Source organism: Emys orbicularis, chromosome 4 (assembly GCF_028017835.1).
Source record: "Emys orbicularis isolate rEmyOrb1 chromosome 4, rEmyOrb1.hap1, whole genome shotgun sequence".
Taxonomy (NCBI): domain Eukaryota; kingdom Metazoa; phylum Chordata; order Testudines; family Emydidae; genus Emys; species Emys orbicularis.
This window is the reverse complement of record NC_088686.1, coordinates 72,385,484-72,399,493: the sequence shown is the minus strand read 5'-3', so window position 1 is coordinate 72,399,493 and position 14,010 is coordinate 72,385,484. Positions and strand designations below refer to the sequence as shown.

Below are 14,010 nucleotides of genomic sequence, written 5' to 3'. Positions count from 1 at the left end.
GAATGCCCAATGTGAAGTGTCTTCCACCATCTGGGGGTCCTAAATCCTCACTTGCTCCTCACTGTCTGATTCATCTGGTGAATTAGGTGTTGGGAGTTCATCAAAAACAGTGTGTGCGCCTTCTCTTGTGTGCCCAAAGCACGTTGCTAGCACATCCACTGCAAGACTGGCTGTAGCATTCACTTCCTCCTGAGAGGCTCCAAGCAATGGGTTTACTTCAACCAGGTCCACAGCTGAAAGCAATCCTGAGAAAAAAGTAACAGCCCCTCAAACAGCAGGAACAGAAGTCCAGCAAGATACACATCAGAACCAGGGCAGCTTGAATTCTACTAGTCACCAAGTAGCTCAAGGCTCGTTTCCCCAACCTTGCACTTTAAAACACCCTGGGAAAAGGTAGGCCCATCCCCAAGAGCTAGAATTCCAACCACAGTGCTGTCTGTGGCTCTTGCTCAAAGGCTGCTTCTGGCTAGCAGATGTGAATATTGAACCTGTTTGAAGAACCGAACGGGGAGGCTCCTGGGGCCTCTCACATGTTACTGGAGGCAGCACTATTCTACATTATGACCAGCAACTGTACCACCTCCACCTTTCCCAAGCAGCAGTACAGTGATTATACAGTAATGAAACAAACAGTGAGAACTGTCTAGAAGTAGAGGTACTGCACGTATCTGGCTGTAGACTTGAAAGCAATGCCTCTTTACATTCTAAACCATCTTACAACCATAAAGGTGGAAGTTTAAAATGAGGAAAAGATTTGTTCAGCTTCTCTTCCTCCAGAAGTGGCTATTGGCATTTCAGTTATGCTTTTGGAGTTAACTATGGGAATCAGTGGTTCAGTTCAATGTCTGGCAGTTAGACAGCAGAGGTCAGTCCGGTAAAATAGCACTGGCTACCTTGTCCACCTAATATTGAGCCTGTAGCCTAGGTTCAACACTGCTCCAGATCTGTCCAGCACACAGTATATGAGCACATCTAGATGGAGAGTTAAGATTGTCAAACAAGGAACAGTAACAATCCCTTGTGAGCAAAGGTCCTAAGAAACATAAAAGCCATTTAACTATAAGTGGATTTAATATCTAAAGTGAGGAATCCTAGCCCCAAAGCTTATGGTACCTTTAAAACTTGTTAAATGTGCAGAGCTGAGTTTTAGCAAGACTGGTGTTCTGGGATAGAACAAGTATTTCAGTCACATTCATGGAAGCAAGAGTGATCAGTGGATTGTCAGGGGCTGACTACCACCATAGCATTCTTCTCCTTTAAGTTTTTTTTTCCCTAGTGGAAGCTTGAACCTTGGGTTTTAGGATCACTTGCAAGATAAGGGCCAGATTTTTAGAACTGGGTATGTACAAAATAGTTGTATCTAACCATTTTTAATATGCAGTTATCACACTTATGCAAAAAAGGAATACTGATGTAAAACTGGTCATTCATGCATATGTCAAGTTCTGAAAGTCTGGCCCCATCTATTCATTGCTAAATAAAGTAGGGACCTATAGCATTGTGATCTACTGTACCATGCCCCTTCAAAATCACTGATGTAAAGTTTACTACTTAGTCCTGTCGGTCTGGTTATAGAGAAGCAACTTGAAATGCATATCTGGTTTAAGGTGACCTGTTAATGTCTCAAATAACTTCTTGTAAAGATAGAAGTAGCTCTTGGTGAAGAGGCTTGTGTGATAATTGGGTTTAATCAAACACTGCTGGTTGATTCCTACCTGTATTGTGTATTTCCTCCGTAATGTACATGCCTTCCCGATAGGTTAATCCACCTAAAACAGGCGTCCCTGTTGCTGGAGCCAGTGAAGGATCAAAAGCATCAATGTCAAAGCTCAGGTGAATTGGTCTTTGTCTTCTGCAGAAAAATAAAATTGGTGGTTTGATATTTTGCTATCGTGCATGTGGTCAGGACCCCCTGTACTTTACAGCACACTAGAATAAAGTTCTTATTTTCACTTTCCCATTGTTTAAGCCCCCCACGAACTGTGGTTCAGAGGTGGGAAAACCAATGAAAAATCAGTTTTCTTTATGCTGTAAACTTGTACTTAGACTCCTACAGGGCTGTCCAGGCATGTTCAAAAAACTTCCCCCCTTCCCCTCCTTAAAGCATGTGCCAGGAAAGGGGGAAGCTTGTCACTTCACCAGTACATCATCTGTTCCACTGTCTAGCTCAGATGCTGCCCCTGCACAGCAAAGGTAGCAGTTCCAGCTCTGGCCCCCTAATCCATGCTGTCTGGCTCCATGGAACAGCACAGAGAGCATTAGCTCAATCTTGTGGGGAAAATTAGAGAGCAAAAGTACTGAATTCCAAGACATCATGTAAGCCCTGAGGCTATGATTAAGATGAATGGGACAAGTCATCTCCCTTACAACTCTAGTTTCAAACTGGCTGCAGACTTGCATTAGTACAGCAGTTAACTCTGAAAACATTAACCAAGAAAAATTTCCAACCCTTAAGGGCTAAAAAAATACCTTCAAGGAAGAGTGAGATTCTGTGCCCATAGAGATTCAGAACCAGAGTGGTGGTGGTATGAGCTACCTAAACTCTATGGTTACTATATGTCTGAGCTGCATCAAATGGTGCAGACTTAACCTTTTCCTCAAACTTTAGTAGCCAGGTTCTGGATTCTTCAAGCTGTGGGTGAAGGAGGCACTTGAGTCCATCCCACATTTGTAGCAGCTAACAGTTACAGTAGGGCTGTTCCTGACCCAGTGTGAAGTAGTTTCATTGCAATGCCAGCAAAGAGCCCAAGGATTAAAATGAACAGACTGGCCTTCAGTCTTGAAGCATACTTATTGGAAGTTTGCACAGGTGCTAGACGTGCTGTGCTTATGCTGTGGATAGGACTGTCACTCAGCTACATTTCACCAGCAGTAACTGAGCACTCCTTTTCCTTTTAAATCATGTACAGAAAGCAGAGAAAGATGTGTGCTGATACTCAAATGGTGGTGTGGAAAGTAATACTTCAGACTTGCATGGGTTATTCTCTAACACGTTAACAATTCAGGAACTTATGTTTTGTCTGACACAAGCAGCTTCTGTTCCTCTTCAGTGACAACTTACCTGCTCATTAGTTGTTCAAATGTCCTTTCCATAACTTTCTGGATTCCAAGGCGATCAATATCTCTCATTGAGTAGTACTGAATGTCATAGTTCTTCAAAATATAGCTGTTAAAAGAAAATTTTAAAACTTTCTTGCTTTTGTCTAAAACGTTTAGTACTTTAAACCTTACACCCCTCACCACCAGCCCACGCCATTTAAATATGTAGCACTAGCACAAGCGAACATGCAGCTCAGACTTCACCAGTAAGAAAAAGCCCTCCCCTCCACAGTGGTCTTGCACTTACTGTTCAGCAGGATCCACATCCCTCAGACCAATGTAGACAATATCAGATGTTGAGAGGCAGGGCTTTAGCCAGGAAAAGCCAGGAAGCAGCGGCATCTGCAAGCAGAGAATGGTGGTATATGGCTATGAAGCGACTTCTAGTGGCAGCTGTTTAACAAGCTTCCAGTTCACAATGGAAATAATTTGAGGGACTTGTTAAAAGAGTTTTGACACTCACTTCCTCATGCTACCCTCTCTCCTCCCAGAGTGAAATCCTCCTGGGGACAGAAAAGCAAGGTCTAATAGATTGGGAACAGGGCTAAATCAAGATTTCCTAACAATCTCAACCTTGCCCCTTTCATACTATTTGTTCTAAAACAAACAGCAGCATTTAAGGAACATAAAAAAATGAAGTACCTAGTATTGTCTTATGCTGCTGGCTGCCTAGCAGTGTAGGGAAAGCATATAACCTGATAGAATGGGGGCGCTGGTTCTAGTCCTGCTTTAATAACTTGCTCTATCATTGATCATGTCACACAACCTTTCTCGCTCAGTTATACCCATTTCACAGATGGGTACAAGTGCTTGACAAAAGGTATCTTTAAGGCACTTAGATCTATGCACAAGAGGCACTACAAGGTCATAACTATTTACATGAGACTGTACCATTAAGGTAGAATCAGCTCAACAGTGTGGAAACCCCCCCAGAAGTTGCATGCTATGAAATGCCTTTGGTAAAAGGGGCTACCTCACATTAATGGAAGTTGAGCTAGAAAGCAGACTTCCTAGGGAGTAAAACTGTGGCAGCAAGTGCCAATAGAGGAGAGGTCCAACTAGGGTCAACTTCAGTGATAAAGCAATTGTGTCAATGAGATTCCCTCATCCAGTTCTGGTAAACCCATCCATTGAGTGAGAATAGCAGATTGGCGAGGCCTTTGTACTACAGGGGGCTGAAAATGGCTACTCCTTTGCACCTTTCATACAAGGATGCAAATAAGTTGCAAAGGGGGATCAACATTATCCCCATTTTACTGATTGGGAAACTAGGTTCTGTTATAGCTCTCACCATAGTAACTGAGCACCTCAACCATTAGTGAATTTATCCTCCTGTGCAGCAGGGAAGTGTTAATTCTATTTCACAGATGAGAACTAAGGCATACAGAGAAAGTAACTTAAGGGCATGCCAGGATTCTGAGAAATTAACTCAGATCTCTCAAGTTCCAGCCCACTGTCTGTCCCCAAAGTTTTCCCACCTCCAATCACAGTTAGTGATTAGTGTACAGTGTCTCAACAGTGCAATGACAGATGGAATTGAATCTCAGCTCTGACTCAAAATATGGGACTAATTCCTCGACAGCACTTTCACCTGGATGGACAGACGGACCAATAAGGGTAAAATTGAATTTGTAGCGCCTGCAGTGGAACTTATGTGGATGGGCTGCAGAAGTAGCAACAGCAAAGTTTTTCCTCTGTAAATAACTGGCAAAGGCTGACATGAACAGCATGTTCTAGGTGATGAATATGCTGTCTGCTTTATGGGGGCAGAGTGGTTTTACACATTTCCAGGAAAGCAGACAATGACTAACTCAAACTGCTGATCTTTACTGGATAATACAGTGAATCCACTGCTAGAAGTCCATCTCTGACCCACCTTCAGTGAACTGCATAAGCCAGAGGCCCAGGACAGACAAAGCAACTTGAAAATGGATAAAAAGATAACCTGTGAACTTAGAGGGTGGGCCACTGAGGTTCAGAGTAAGACAGGCTGCAGGGGGTGCAGACTATCTTGCCCAATTCCAGTGGTGGTGGGGGTGCCTGAACGTGCAAGGAAAGGCTAAAGTTTAGGGAAGACAATATACATATAGGTCTGTTTTAACCCTTTTCCTCTCATGGTCCTATGGATATGTACTTTGAAGAGGCTGTTCAGTGTCCATGCATTTTTTTATACTGATCACAGAAAGTCTAGAGCAGGGATCAAACCCAACTTGGACCTGCTGGTAAACAGGAGTGCAGCGATCTGGAGACCCAGTCTAAGAGGGGGGTGAACTGCAGATTCCACCCTGAGCGAAGTACAAGCACCAGCCTCTCACTGGGAGAGGGTGTCCATGGACCTTGTGTGACCTTGGGCAAGACAGCATGTGTAAGACATTACTACCTAGTTTAAAGGGCAGGCGGGGACTAGTCTGTGTTTGTACAGCACTTTGAAAAGGCTGTGTAGTAATACAGCTAGAAGAGTAGAACCAGAGTATTCTTCATGCTTCTGGGTGATCGGTCTGAGTGAAGGGGGACCCAGCAAGAGCTACACGAGTTAGGAAGGAGAGGTAAGCTCTCCTCTCCCAGCTATCAGTGCAGTTTATCTATTAAACAAGTACAAATAAAAGATCTGTTCATGCATAATCCCTTCTCTGGTAATTCAGATGTACAGCCAAGCCCGCTACAGGTAAAGCCAAGCCACTGAACTTTCACTTACAAGGCGCTACTGATTAACAATGATTATATAAAAACAACGAGGAGTCTTTGTGGCACGTTAGAGACTAACAAATTTATTTGGGCATAATCTTTTGTGGGCTAAAACCCACTTCATCAGATGCATGGAGTGGAACATACAGTAGGGAGGTATAAATACACAGCACATGAAAAGATGGGAGTTTCCTTACCAAGTGGGGGGGTCAGTGCTAACAAGCCCACTTCCACCTTAATTGATGCTCAGTAGAGGTTTCCAGTGCACAAGTAGAGCTAGTTTAGCTTGCAGGATCTGCTGGGAGTTCAGCTCGGGGTGGTTTGGCTGCATAATTTCCTTCCCATTGTGTGTAATGCCGCACTGAACACTTGTTTCAAACAGTCAAATCCTTCCTTTAGGAACAGCCTGATGCATAAGCAGCAGGTACCCAGTACGTGCTGAATACGCATACTGACAAAGTAGGATATGTGAAGAGAGCCAGATGTTCTGCATTTCCAGCTGCCATTCTCAACCTGCAGGCGGTGACCGTCTCCCATTCTCTAACCTGGAGCCTAGGCTGAACCAGACATGCTCACTTCTAACTAGGTCCCTGCTGCAGATGCCACAGACACTGTACTGGTTACCATGGCAGCTCCTACAGTATGCTATAGGAACTTGTACCAGGGCTTCCAGGCTGCAGTTGAGGCAGAGTGGTTATTAAATGCCCTAGGTGTACCAATATCAAGCTTCTTTTCTGACTGCTGCAGAAGCAGGCCACTCTTCTTGTGCCTTTAAAGAGAACGGTCATCAGCCAGGGCACTTTGCCAAGCAGGCTACAAGCAGCCCTGAGCTGTAACATTTACTAGAATGTCTAGTGCTAGAGCAGTGTATCAGGACAGCCCATGCAGGACTTGCCCCCGACAAGCCCCAAGGTGGTCAAAATATGGAACAGTTCCAAATATAGATGTACAAGGCATGCGAGCTATGCAGGGATGAGCTTGGCACAGCTCCTACAGGTTCAAACAGGGGAGGCTCCCTTTTTGGCTCACCCGGCAGAACTGCTGCCTGCGCACTACAACAGTCTCCGTGTATTGGCTACAAGAATATGCAGGTTCCACACGCTGTCCAGTTGCTGGACTAGAGCCTTTGCCGATGCATTAGGTCTGTTTTAGCACAGGAGACTGAGTGGCAATGGGACATGAAGCCTCTCACCTCCAACTTCAAATCTAGATCAAGCAACTTATGTGACATGGGCTGATGCTCTCCATCCAGTTCCTAGCAGACGTGTCTATTACAAAATCCAATAGCACCCCGGCAGTAAGTGCGCCCAGGTGGCAGTATCTACAAAGAGGCCAAGAGCTGAGTAAGGAATGTCTCTCTCAGCACTAGCAGATTATAGACATAGGATGCCTGTAACTTTATCTTATCTAGGGGATAAATGGGAGATCAGCCTCAGGGGCAGATAAGCCAGCACCTTTCACCAGAATTGAAATTAAACAGTGTGCTGTACAGTCACCTCCCCCCACCCCCAACAAAACCTAGAGCCACTTACTTTATCCTGGAGCTCTCGTAACAGAAATGAGACTGGCTGTCCATGGAGGTTTCCAGATTGAGTTGTGAGAGGGGTGTTGATATCCGCGTGTGCATCCACCCAGATCACACAGAGGTGAGGGCACTGCCGTGTGTGGCCACTGATGGAACCAAGCGCCAAGCTGAAAAAGTACATAAAAAACATATGTCCTACTGAACAATTCCAGGGGCTATGATAAGCGAGGTTGCCACATTTCAAATGTCCAATATTTGCATTGCAGCAGCTCATCCCAGTGAGACCTGCCATCACCACACGAACATCGGTGTGACGTGTATCACTATGCATCATGATTCTGCATTAGCCCACAGGAGACTGGGCTACCTTTCATAAAACTCTGCAGGTATACTAGTACTGGGATATGGGGGCAGGGCTTTGCTTTCTTACCAAGAGCCCTAGCCTTCACCTATCCCAGGTCCAGATGAGCATCAACAGAACCCATCTCACCCCCACCTAGCAGGCTCATCTTGCACAGTCACCAACCGAACTCTCTGCTGCCTCCCTATTGTTGGCTCCAGTCATTTTGCCTCATTTCGACACAGTCCACCTCCTCCCTGCTGTTCCCAGTCTGGGGGCGGAGACAGAAGAGGAATGGGATATTTGGAGGAGGGGAAAGAAGAGGATACACTAGGGGCAGGCAAACTTTTTGGCATGAGGGCCGCATCTGGTTTCCAAAATTGTATGGAGGGCCGGGTAGGGGAGGCTGTGCCTCCCCAAACAGCCAGGTGTGACCCGGCCCCACCCCCTATCCGACCCCCCCTGCTTCTCACCCCGACACCCCCCCCCCAGGGACTCCTGCCCCATCCACACCCCTGTTCCCTGTCCCCTGACAGCCCCCAGACTCCCCACCGCCCCATTCAACCCCCCTCTCCTTCCTAACTGCCCCCTGGGGATCCCTGCCCCCATTCAACCCCCCTGTTCCCTGCCCTCTGACCACACCACCCCCTATCCACACCCCCACACTCCCTGCCCCCTTACCGCACTGCCTGGAGCACCGATGGCTGGCGGCACTACAGCCGCACCACCCAGAGCACCAAGACAGGCAGCCATGTCGCCCAGCTGAAGCCAGCCATGCCACCACGCAGCACAGAGCACCGGGTCAGACCCCAGCTCTGCAGCTGCGCTGCTCGGCAAAAGCTCGCAGCCCAGAGCATTGCACCAGCGGCGGGGCGAGCTGAGGCTGTGGAGGAGGGGGAACAGCAGGAGAGGGGCCGGGTAGGAGGGTCCTACGGGCCAGATGTGGCCCATGGGCGGTAGTTTGCCCACCTCTGGGATACACGGAGGTAGATTTAGGGCTCACTCTCTTATCACAGGGCTCACTAGCCCCTCCCCCAAAATCCTTTAGGAACTAGCTGATCCCCAAAGAATTACACACCTGTCCTAAGGGTTAGTGTCTTGCAAGCTCCCTAAAAATAGGTCCACAAAAGTCAACACAGGTGAAACTAACCGTATGAATTCCCTCAAAAAAGGGCAGCTTCATTAGTTTTTAATACTTGCAGCTTCCAGAAGAATTTGGAAACAAGTGGCCGCTGTCTGTTACTTTCTAAGATCACTTTTTTATTCTGCTGGTTCATGGAGTCACAGAATTAAAGACAAAACAAATGTTATGTCCCCACATGGTACTGCCAGGAAAGGAGGAAGGGGCCTTCAACACTGCAGGGCCTGGGAGAAGCAGACACTCACAGCATTATCATCACGCAAGCAACTTTGACACTCTCCCAATCTATGCCTTGCAGAGCTTCCATGGCCCCAGACCCCTCGTCCTTTCATCTCAGTTTTGATTTACACCAACAAAAGGAGCTACTCCACCTCACACAGCTTATGGTCAATCTGTGGCATTCAATGGAATCCACCACTTTCATCCGGCTTGACTCACCTATGGTCACCTCCCATAGTTACACAGCTATGTCCAGCAGCCACTGCTCCGCTCACAGCGTCAGCCAGCACCTGGCTGGCTAATCCCACAGAGCGTGGGTATTTGACCAGGTTGTTGTACAGCTCGTCATTGGGCACTTGAGTGAAACTCAGATCTCCAAAGTCGTACACTTGGCAACCTGGTAACACACACAGCAGCAAAAAGCAAAAGGTTAAGTGTGGATTCAAGTACCCCAAAAGGCATTCTAAATACACTCACAATGGCTGGGTTATGCCAAAAGAAGCAGGGCTTAGGCTGGGGAGCACCTGTAGCTCACCAGTGACTATTAGGAGACTGCCCTACCAGGCACCCCCCCAACTTACTACATCAACAGCACTGATTCAGCCATTAGAAAGAGAGCTCTGAAATTTCCAGCCAGCTCTGGCTAGAGTTAAGTGTGTTACACAGAGAAACCGCCACAGGGCTCCCATCCCACTGGGCAGAGCAGAACACTGCAACGGAGCTATGGGATTCTCAGATACATATTCAGCAGATGGTGAGGGTTGCAGAGTAAACAAGAAATTAGAGACGGCTTCCTGAAAGACTCCCCTGATGTGTGCACACCTACCCACTAACGATTAACAGCATTACCATTTTAGGGTCCATTTACATACTAGACATACTAAGGCAACACAGCCAGTCAATAAGTATCAAGTGTCTTGGGCTGATGGACCTCTGAATTATTGAAATTTTCCACGTTCCTTTGATCTGCCACAGGCTCAAAACTTTGATGATGTTCTTTACAAATGTCTCCAGATCTGTCGGAATTTCCACAGTGTAACAAGACAAGGACCTTGGCTGAAGATGGGCAGGTATGTTTAAGTGAGCTACAGTGGCACAGGGAGAGCAGATACAGAAGGGCAGTTCCCTACCTGTTAAACAGTGCAATGAAGTAGAGGGCTGCTGAAAAATGAGCGCAGGGTGAAGAGTAAAAAGCCTCAGAGACACAAGTGCCACCTTTTTTGTTCTCTCTTACAGGATGTTCATTTATGTCCAGGCAGAATGATTTTGTGCCTTCATGCCATGTTTTGACATTGCTCAGGACACCACCACATGTAATGGTGCTATAAGACCAAAGAAAAACATTCAGGACTCCTATTAATCCTACACACTGGACAGACATATGGAACTCAAGCGCCAGAAGTTTTTCCCTCAGCAGTATCCGTAGGGGACCGCCTCTGGCGCCCCCTGGAGTGGCACACACACACACACACACACACACACACACACACACAGCGTGATATAAGGGGCGCTGCCAGCTCCCCCCACCCTCAGTTCCTTGCTCCCCCCACCCTCAGTTCCTTCTTGCTGGAAACTCCGACAGTGAGTAAGGAGGGCGGGTTGTGGAAGGGACATGAGCAACACATCTCTAACAACACCAGGTATGGAAAAGGTAACTGTCTTTTCTTCTTCAGGTGCTTGCTCATGTCCATTCTATATTACGTGACTCCCAAGCAGTGCCAACAGAGGCAGGTAGGCGTTCATGGACGTGTAGATTGCAATACAGCTCTGCCAAACCCAGTGTCTGGCTTGCTTAGTGATGGCGTAGTGCGCCGTGAACGTGTGAACTGAAGACCACATCATGGCTCTGCACGTGTCCTGGATGGGAACGTGCGCCAAGGCCGCCATGGACGCCTGAGCTCTGGTCGAGTGGGCCCTCATGACTGGCAGCGATGGGACCTGTGCCAGCTTGTAACAGGTCTGAATGCAGGAGGTGATACAGTTGAAAATCCTCTGCGATGACACTGGAAGGCCCTTCATCCTCTCCACTGTCGCAATGAAGAGCTGGGTCGATCTGCGGAAGGGCTTGGTATGCTCCAGGTAAAACACCAGAGGCACCTCTGATGACCAGGGCATGCAGCCTCCTTTCCTCCCCAGTGGCTTGTGGCAAAACACCGGGAGGAAGATGTCCTAGTTAACATGGAAGGAAGACACCATCTTCGGCAGAAAGGCCAGATGGGGTTGCAGTTGAACTTTGTCCTTGAAGAACACCGTATACGGCAGCTCTGATGTCAGAGCTTTAAGCTCCGACACTCGTCTCATGGATGTTATCACCACGAGGAATGCAACCTTCCATGACAGGTGGGAGAGGGAGCAGGAGCCCATAGGCTCAAAGGGCAGGCCCATGAGCCTAGAAAGAACCAAGTTAAGGTCCCACTGTGGGACAAGAACCCGGGCCGGTGGGAAGAGTCTCTCAAGGCCTCTCAGGAATCAGACGAACATGTCACGGGAAAACTCTGTCTGACCTTGGATCGGCAGGTGAAAAGCGAAGATAGCTGCAAGGAGCACTTTGATGGAAGAGAGGACCAGTCCCTGGTTCTTAAGATGCAGCGGGTAATCTAAGATAGATTGTAAAGGGGAGCACGTTGGAGAGATGCTACGCTGAGACGCCCAGTGGGAGAACCTCGTCCATTTGGCCAGGTAGGTTGCTCTAGTGGAAGGCTTCCTGCTTTCCAAGAGGATTTGCTGGATCTCATTAGAGCAGGCCTGCTCCTCCAAATTCAGCCACGTAGAATCCACGCCATGATGTGGAGGGAGGCGAGGTTGGGGTGTAGGAGACGCCCATGATCCCACGAGAGCAAATCCAGTCGGTTGGGAAGGGGCCAGGGAGCAGCCACCGCTAGGTCAATCAGCATGCCGAACCAATATTGGCGCGGTCATGCCGGGGCAACCATGACGACTTGGGCCTTGTCTCTCTTGACCTTTGACAGAACTCTGCTGCTGAGTGGGATCGGCGGGAATGTGTACATCAGAGCACTCTACCATGACAGGAGTAAGGCATTGGAGAGGGAGTCTTTGCCCAGGCCTTGTAGGGAACAGAAGCGAAGACATTTCTTGTTCTGTCTGGTGGCAAACAGGTCCACTTGGGGAGTTCCCGACCTCTGGAAGAGGGTTGGGGCTACCTCTGGATGGAGCGACCACTTGTGGTGAGAGGAAAATGATCTGATGAGGCGATCTGCCAGCATGTTCCTGACACTGGGGAGGTGACAGGCCTGCAGTTGGATCGCGTGGTCTACGCAGAAATCCCACAACTGGAGCGCCTCTTGGCAGAGGGCCGATGAGCATGCTCCCCCTTGCCTGTTGATGTAAAACATCGAGGCCATATTGTCCATCAACACTCACCACCTTGTCTGCAAGGTGCAGTAGAAAGACTCCGCAGGCCAAGCATACACATAAACTTCAAGTTGCTCAGAGTGGTAACGTAATCTCTTCCGGGGACCACATGCCCTGGGTCTGGAGGCCACGGAGATGTGCTCCCCAGCCGAGGTGTCCGATATCAACTCGATCGAGTGATGAGGGCTGTCGAATGGAACTCCTTCCAGGACTGCCCTGGGGTTGGTCCACCATTGTAGCAAAGTAAGTATTGTCGGTGGGATGGTAACGACCTTTTCCAGGTGATCTCTGGACTGGGAACAGACCGTCGCCAGCCACTGCTGTAAGGGCTGCATCCTGAGCCTGGCATGGCAGAAGACATGTACATGCTGCCGTGTGTCCCAGCAGAGGCAGGGAAACCCTGGCCGTGGTCAGGGGGAACGCGGAGACTCCCACGATGAGGTCCACCATCTTCTGGAACCTCTCCTGCGGGAGAAACACTCTGGCACAGGTGGAGTCAAGCACCACTCCGATGAACTCTATCCTCTGCACCAGAACGAACATCGACCTTTTGTCATTTACCAGCAGGCTAAGGGATCAGCATCACGACATCCCTTTGATCTTGGGACCTGGAGCAGCTGTTGACGAGCCAGTCGGCTAGGTACAGGCAGATCTGGATATCTCGATATCTGAGGTAAGCGGCTAGTACCAACATGCACTTGGTGAACACCCTCAGTGCCGTCATGAGGCCAAATGGGAGGACCGCAAACGGATAGTGGTCGGCTCCCACCGTGAAACATAGGAAGCGTCTTTGATCTTGAAAGATCGCTATGTGGAAATATGAGTCCTTCAAATCAAGGGCGGCATACAAGTCTCCCAGATCCAGGGAGGGGATGATGGAGGCCAAGGAGACCATGCGGAACTTCAGCTTCTTTAAGTATTTGTTGAGGTCTCGCAGGTCCAGGATGGCTGTAGACCGCCCTTGGCCTTTAACATTAAAAAGTACCGGGAATAGAACCCCTTGTTCCTGTACTTGCAAGGAACCTTTTCCACCGCCCCCATCTGTAGCAACCCTTATACCTCCTGTGTGAGAAGACTCTTGTGATAGGGGTCCCTGAAGAGGGACAGGGGGGGGGGTACAGTGGCGTAGCCAGGGTTGCAGCCGAGGAGGAGCGGCGGCGAAAAAAGGCGGCGGCGAAAAAAGGCACCGGTCCTTTGGTGGCATTTTGGCGGCCCTGCGCATGCGCCGGGCCACCCCGCTTCCCCATCCAGAGCGCTGTCCGGGGCACCGAGACCCCCGGCAATGCTCTCAGGGCCGGAGCGCCAGGAGCCGGCCAGCCCGCGGCCCTGTTCCGCCGGCCGGCCGGCGCGCCACTTTTGGGGAATGTGGGGTCAGGGGAAGCGCTAGCTACGCTACTGGGTGGGTAGAAAGAAACTGGAAGGTATAACCTTGCGCCACAGTATTGAGGACCCAGCGGTCCGAAGTTATAGTGGTCCATGTGGGGAGGATAAAAGAAAGGTGGTTGGAAACAGCGGGAAAGACGGATCCGGGGCATAGTCTGTTACGTCGCCCTTGAGCGCATCCTCAAAACACTCGCTTGCCTCCCTGCTTGAGCCCGGTTGGGCAGAGAATGGAGGGGTGTGGCTTGG

General features: G+C 48.9%; 1 protein-coding gene across 1 annotated transcript in view; it reads right to left on the bottom strand.

Moving 5' to 3' along the window:
• Positions 1 to 15: 15 nt before the first annotated feature.
• Positions 16 to 14,010, bottom strand: part of ARG2 (arginase 2) — a 36,749-nt gene continuing 22,754 nt past the window's right edge. The window contains exons 3-8 of the mRNA XM_065403313.1: positions 9,229 to 9,406; positions 7,317 to 7,476; positions 3,347 to 3,441; positions 3,062 to 3,166; positions 1,716 to 1,852; positions 16 to 245 (exon numbers count right to left, since the gene is read on the bottom strand). Coding sequence (XP_065259385.1) covers positions 40 to 245; positions 1,716 to 1,852; positions 3,062 to 3,166; positions 3,347 to 3,441; positions 7,317 to 7,476; positions 9,229 to 9,406 — 881 coding nt within the window. The 3' untranslated portion in view covers positions 16 to 39. The remainder of the gene's footprint in view (positions 246 to 1,715; positions 1,853 to 3,061; positions 3,167 to 3,346; positions 3,442 to 7,316; positions 7,477 to 9,228; positions 9,407 to 14,010) is intronic.